The 6,069-nt window shown below is 69.2% G+C and overlaps 1 protein-coding gene across 3 annotated transcripts; it reads right to left on the reverse strand.

The window, feature by feature from the left end:
- Nucleotides 1-425: 425 nt before the first annotated feature.
- EIF4E1B (eukaryotic translation initiation factor 4E family member 1B) lies at nt 426-4,983 on the reverse strand. Of its 3 annotated transcripts, XM_073355154.2 has the most exons (7): nt 4,956-4,983; nt 3,959-4,065; nt 2,562-2,657; nt 2,003-2,066; nt 1,550-1,663; nt 948-1,087; nt 426-635 (listed from the first exon to the last, which is right to left on the reverse strand). In XM_073355154.2, exons 1-7 carry the CDS (start codon nt 4,971-4,973, stop codon nt 521-523), a joined length of 654 nt encoding a protein of 217 aa, XP_073211255.1. In that variant the 5' UTR covers nt 4,974-4,983; the 3' UTR covers nt 426-520. The 3 variants fall into 3 exon arrangements, with proteins under 3 accessions (XP_073211255.1, XP_073211252.1, XP_073211253.1); XM_073355151.2 differs by lacking the exon at nt 4,956-4,983 and having other exon boundaries at nt 3,959-4,603; XM_073355152.2 differs by lacking the exons at nt 1,550-1,663; nt 4,956-4,983 and having other exon boundaries at nt 3,959-4,603.
- Between the last annotated feature and the right edge of the window lie 1,086 nt (nt 4,984-6,069).

Consider the following 6,069-nt stretch of genomic DNA (forward strand, 5'->3'; position numbering starts at 1 on the left):
CCCCAGGGCCAGCACTGGTGCCCAGCCCCCTGGGCAGGGGACAGAAGTGGGCAGGGCTGCAGCAGGGGGTACTGGCTGGTAGCAGCAGGGGGGCTGGACCCTAGGCACCGCCGGGGGGCACATCCACTCTCCATGTCAGGTGGGCATAGCCTCCCCTCTAGGCACCTGCACCAGTGGGCACCTGCTCAGGTGTCTTCAGTGCTGGAGCTCACTTGCACCCTCCCCTCCGTGCTCCCAAAGCCTCCTCTGCTGGAGCTGGCCCAGGCCTGCCCTGGCCTGCACGGCTGGGTGCTGGCGGGTGGGGGCGCGAGGCCCAGCAGTGAGCCCCCCGACCCCGCAGGCAGACACAGAGTCAGTGGTTGGATGCAGCACTTGCATTGTGGGAATTTACATCTCGCTTCCCACCGCAGGCAAAGCCCTCCCCCATCCCGTGCCAGCCCAGCCCGCCAGGGGAAGGCCCCCGCCTCAACCTCCCCCCGGGTGGGGTGCGGCCGGCAGTCCCAGGAGCCCAGCCTGGCACTCACACCACAAACTTGTTCTTGGTGAGGGAGCCGCTCTTGGTGGCCGTGTCCGCGTGGGCCTGGTACCCGATCACCACCTTGTGGGACAGCCCCAGGCGCTCCTTGTACACCCGCCTGGGGAGAGAGCACGCTCTTGGGTTCCGGCCTGCCCACCCCCACGCCCCCTGGGAATCCCGGCTGCAGGGCCCCCCTCAGCCCCGGGAGCCGCAGGGCCGGGTCCCAGCGGTACTAACGCAGAACAGCACCCAGTGCCAGCAGGGAGCTCCCAGCGGCCTCCAGGCTGACCCCAGCTCGGCGCCAGGCCTGCAGAGTCCCATGCCCGGCCCGTGGTTCTGGGGGCCGTGGCCTGCCTAGCAAGGGGCATTTGGGGAGCACTGTGCCCAGCCCTCCCCTCCCCCCCCGACAGAGCCATCGGAGCCACCTTACCCAATGTGGGTGACCCCGTCCCGGTTCTCTGCCTCTCGGGTCCAGATTGCGATCTTGTCCCCCTTGGCCCGGATGTTGATGACGGCCCCACAGATGTCCTCGCTGTAGGGGCTGAACGTCTCGCCGATCAGGCACAGCAGCTGTGCACGGGGGGAGTCCCCTGGGTCACCATGGGTCTGCGGCACCTGCTCCCGGGGCGGGGGGGGGGAGGCCAGCACCCATCCCCCAGGCCGGGCAGCGCGACACCCTTGAGGAGCTGTTACTCTGCCCCATGGCAAGGAGGAAGCTGCTGGCTCAAACCGGCAGCCCCCTAGGCCCCCCATGGGAGAAGCCGGGTGCACTGGATCCGAGAGGCCCCTGAAGGGCTGAATGTGGGGAGCTGCCAAGGATTCCTGCCCCACCGGGGGAAGCTGTGGCTGGTATCCAACCCTCCACCCCCCGGTGCAGAGGGGTCCCCTCGCTGGGACTTGTCTGAGGGACAGCGGAGCCCTGGGGCCCAGCCCCAGGGTTAGGGCAGAGAGGGGGGCCTAGAACCCACCCAGCCCAGCTGCCGGATGGGGGCACAAGGGGTGGGAGGCTGCAGGGCTGCGACTCGCTCTCACCGTCTCCAGCCAGAAGCGGTCCAGCTCCGTGTGTCTCTGCTGCTTGGCCAGCGTGATAAGCCAGCGCCCACCCCGCTTGTTCCGGTTGTCTTCCCACATGGGCTCGATCCCGTCCTGGGCCAGGGAGGTGCCGAGTCAAGGGGCGCAGGCAGCTGCCAGCCTTCCCCAAAATCACCCCCAGCCTTCCTGACAGCCTCTCCCGCACCCTGAGCCCCTCCCCGCGGGGTCACGCTGCCCCCGCCCCAGAGGGGCCGAGACCAGCCCCTCAGCTTGCCTCACCCCCCACGGGCAGCCGGGCGAGATCCCTCGGACTGGGCAGGGCCAAGCGCCCGCCGGAGCCCTGGCGCACAGACAGACCCAGCGAGCTCCCACCCCCGGGGGCCAGCTGGCTCTTTGGCACCCCTGGGTGCCCCTGGCCGCGAGGATGGGCACTGCGGGAGGGCAGAGGCCTACCTTGAAGAGGGAGTAGTCGCAGCCTGACGTGAGCTTGCTGGCCAGCTGGATGTGGCTGTACAGCCTGCGGAGACGACGAGCCGGTGCGGAGACGACGAGCCGGTGCGGAGACGACGAGCCGGTGCGGAGACGACGAGCCGGTGCGGAGACGACGAGCCGGTTAGTGGCTGGACAGAAGAACCTGGTGCAGCAGCCCCCCAAAGCCCCTAGGACCCCCGCCCCGCACACCACCACCTGGGGCCCAGAGGGGTGAACACCCTCCCCCCGTGGGTCAGAGACACTGAACCCCAACCCCCTCTGCTGAGCCCCGGGCACAGACGGGAGCGAAGTTCCCATGCAGACACCAGGGGAGAGGCCAGGGCTGGGGGCATGAGCCCGTCAGTGCCAGCCCCGACCCCTGCTCCAGCTGCCTCATTCCCATGCCTGCAGTCTGACCCTCCTGCCCATGAGGGCCTCACACAGGGGGCGGTCGCCCCGCTCAGACAGGGGAGCCCCCAAGATCCCTCTGCAGAAGTTGAAGCAACCCCGCCCCAGCAGCAGGGACCCGAGGGGGACTCACGCCCAGAAATCCTCCGCGGTGCTGAACTTGGTGACCAGACGCAGGTTCGCCTGCCACGTCTTGCTCTTGTCATTCTTGAAAAACCAGAGAGCCCACCTGGAGGGAGGGGCAGGGCCGGTTACAGCCACACGCAGCAGAGAGCGGACATCGGTCGGACACCCCCGTGCTGGCCAGCCCGCCCCGCCACACACCCCTGTGCCCACCCGGCCCCCCACGCGGCCAGCCTGCCACGCACCCCTGTGCCCACCCGGCCCCCCACGCTGGTCAGCCCGCCCCCGCCACGCACCCCTGTGCCCACCCGGCCCCCCACGCTGGTCAGCCCGCCCCCGCCACGCACCCCTGTGCCCACCCGGCCCCCCACGCTGGTCAGCCCGCCCCCGCCACGCACCCCTGTGCCCACCCGGCCCCCCACGCTGGTCAGCCCGCCCCCGCCACGCACCCCTGTGCCCACCCGGCCCCCCACGCTGGTCAGCCCGCCCCCGCCACGCACCCCTGTGCCCACCCGGCCCCCCACGCTGGTCAGCCCGCCCCCGCCACGCACCCCTGTGCCCCCCCGGCCCCCCCCACAGCCACCCCTGCCACACTAACTCTGGCCACCCAGCCAGGCAGCCCTCTGCCACCCCCCTCACTCTACCAGCCCCCCCCAAGCCAATATAACCAAACCCAAGTCGCCCCCCTTCACTGACAGGTCTGTCCCCGGCCCCACTCCCACCACAAGGGCCCAGCTTGGCTGGCTGCTCTGACTGATCACCAGGGGTGGGGTCGGGGAGGAATTTCCCCAGGTCAGACTGGCAGTGACACACCCCCCCCCGGGCTCCTCCCTCTGCAGTGCTGGGTGCGGGTCACTCACCAGGATTATCTGGGGGGGGGTCGTCTCCCACTTAACCCTCTCCCTGCCATTGCAGGGCTCAGTCCCTGGTGCCCTGCCCCTCGTCCGTCCCTGTCCCGCCTGCTGCGGTCTGGGAGATTGGCCTCCTGTCGGTTGTTGGGGGCAGGGGGGTGCTGGGGGCCAGTGACACAGGGGTCAGATGGGATGATCAGACTCCATGACCCCTCTGAAGTCCAGGACCCCACATGGCCTTTCCTCTAAGCTGGGGGTGTCTGAGAGGGGCTTCCACCTGGCAATCAGAGCCACCTCTACCCCCCACTCTGCGGCTACGGGCAAGCACCAGAGGCTCACAGCCCCTCCGTGGGGCAGGGCACCCCTGGGGCCCCTCACCAGCCTAGCCCCAGCATGGGCGTTTCACCACAGCACCCAGGGGAGCAGCAGCACAGAGCAGCTGGAGGAGGGAGCCATGTGGGGTGGGGGACAGCAGGCAGGAATTCAGGGGAGTGCCAGGGACTGGGGAGCCCCCCCGCACAAGGTGCAGCCCCCCCCCACCCAGGCCAGCCGATACCTGTTCTGCAGGGGGTGCTTGTCCCAGATTTCAGCAGCGAGCGCCTCCCTCTGGGCCTTTCGCCGTCTCTGATCCTCTCGCCGATGCAGCGCGCCCCCCTGCACAGACTGGCGTAAGGCACAGGGCTGGGCACACGGGCATGGCAGACTCTGGAGGGCAGGGATGGCTTCGCGGGGACCCCAGAGGGTGGGCGAGTGGAGCCCCGTGAGTAACCAAGCCAGCCGCACCCCAGGTCCAGCCCCACAAGCGCTGGGTGCCCCATGCCCAGAGACTAACCACATGGTTGCCAGGGCCCCAGGTGCCCTGAGACAGGGACTCCCTGGCGTCCCCAGGGCAGGAGCCAGGCTCCAGGCCTCCAGCACCCAGAGCGGTTCTGCAGCCTCCCAGGGCACGGCAGCACGGCAGGGCAAAGGGCCTGGCACATGAGCAGAGGTCGCTGCTTGCTGTCCTCTCCACAGCCTCAGCCCCACAGCTAGCGCAGCACCTCCCTCCACTGCACTGCCCCCCAGCACTGCCGCTGCAGGGCTGGGACATGCCCCCAGGCAGAGCCTGCCCAGGGCTGGTGTGTCAAGCCAGTCCCCCCTCTCCTCCAGCCACACCGGTGCCATCACCCTGCCCGCAGCCATCTGAGGCGTGCACGTGCCAAGACCCTTTAACCCAGGGCCTGGCACAGCCCTGGGCAGAGCACATGGCAGGGAGCAGCCTGCCCAGGCCCCCAGGGAGCTGGCAGAGTCACGCCTCCCAGCACCAGGGCAGGAACATGTGGGCTAGTGTCAGGGGAACACCAGCCCACCCCAGATCCAGGCCCCCTCCAGCCAGGCCTCTCCCTGCCACCCCCACAACAGGGCACATTAAACAGGCTGCTAGGGGTCTCCCTGGAACATTGCAGGGCCAGGGCTCTGGCTCCACACAAGTGCCATGGGGGGCTGGCACCTCAGGCTGGAGGGGGAGCTCCAGGCGGGGCTCAGAGCAGCCAGGCAGCCATGGTGCAACTCACCATCTCAGCTGCAGCCATCTTCCCAGAGTAGGACCCACCCCCTGCAAAGCTCCTTTTATCTGGAACCCAGACTCTTAAAGGCCCAGCTGCCTGGGGGGCAGGGGCAGCCAGCCCTCCCCGCGGTCTCACCCCTGCCCGGCCCGCTTTCTCAGCTGGCAGGGACTTTGTGCCCCCTGGGAGCGTCACAGGGAGATGAAGCAAAATCTGCTGGCAGAGGGGGGAAATCCCAAGGCCAGGGCCACAGGGCAGGAGGTGTCGTGAGGGCTGGGGCAGCCCAGATGCTGTGGCGATGGGTGCTCTGCCAATGGCAGAGAGAGAGAGAGAGATCTTGTCTTCCCCCCAGCTGGGGGCTGCCAGTGCATCCTGTCCTGCAAGGGAGCCTTCCCCACCCTACGCCGGGCCAAGGAGACGGTCTCCAGGTTTGGCCCCCTGGGATTATTGTAATCACAGCCGTGGGAGGTCTGGGCTGTCAGAGGCTCCCAGGGCCCTGGCTGCAGTTCATGGCCACCCACGAGGAGGTAGCGGGGTCTCTCCTACCCCCAGGGCTGTGCAGTGTGGGACCCTGGGTCTGATTTCCCAAGCATCGCTCCAGCCCCAAGCAGGGGGGGCAGGGATCCTGGCTGCTTTGGATCATTGGATAAAGGGCCTGGGTTGAGCAGAAGGACAAGCTGCCCCGGCCCAGGTGCCACCTGCATCTGGGGGTGCGGGCACCAGGGGCCACTTGCTCCCCCGAGCTGCCCTGTCTGAGTCACACCCGGGGAACGCGGGGGGCTGCACAAGGGCCAAGCCTGTGGGTTATCCCTGCCTCTGCTGCAGCCCCCTTTCCCTGCGCTCCCTGCACACCCCAGCCCTGCCCCCCTGCGCTCCCTGCACCCCCGCAGCGCAGCCCCCCTGCACTCCCTGCACCTCCGCAGCGCAGGCCCCCTGCGCTCCCTGCCCCCCTGCGCTCCCTGCACCCCCGCAGCGCAGCCCCCCTGCGCTCCCTGCACCCCCCCAGCCCTGCCCCCCTGCGCTCCCTGCACCCCCCCAGCCCTGCCCCACTGCGCTCCCTGCACCCCCGCAGCGCAGCCGTTCCACCTCCCCCCAACCACATGGTGTGTGTGGAGTGGGGGAG

The sequence above is a fragment of the Lepidochelys kempii genome, chromosome 8 (genome assembly GCF_965140285.1).
Source record: "Lepidochelys kempii isolate rLepKem1 chromosome 8, rLepKem1.hap1, whole genome shotgun sequence".
NCBI lineage: Eukaryota > Metazoa > Chordata > Testudines > Cheloniidae > Lepidochelys > Lepidochelys kempii.

Coding starts and splice junctions, on each gene's coding strand:
- EIF4E1B (XM_073355151.2), bottom strand. CDS start 4,584: ATGGCTGCGGGCAGGGTGATGGCACCGGTGTGGCTGGAGGAGAGGGGG. Junction 2,067..2,561: donor ACCGCGGAGGATTTCTGGGC/GTGAGTCCCCCT, acceptor TCGTCTCCGCAG/GCTGTACAGCCACATCCAGC. Junction 1,664..2,002: donor GCGACTACTCCCTCTTCAAG/GTAGGCCTCTGC, acceptor TCCCTGGCCCAG/GACGGGATCGAGCCCATGTG.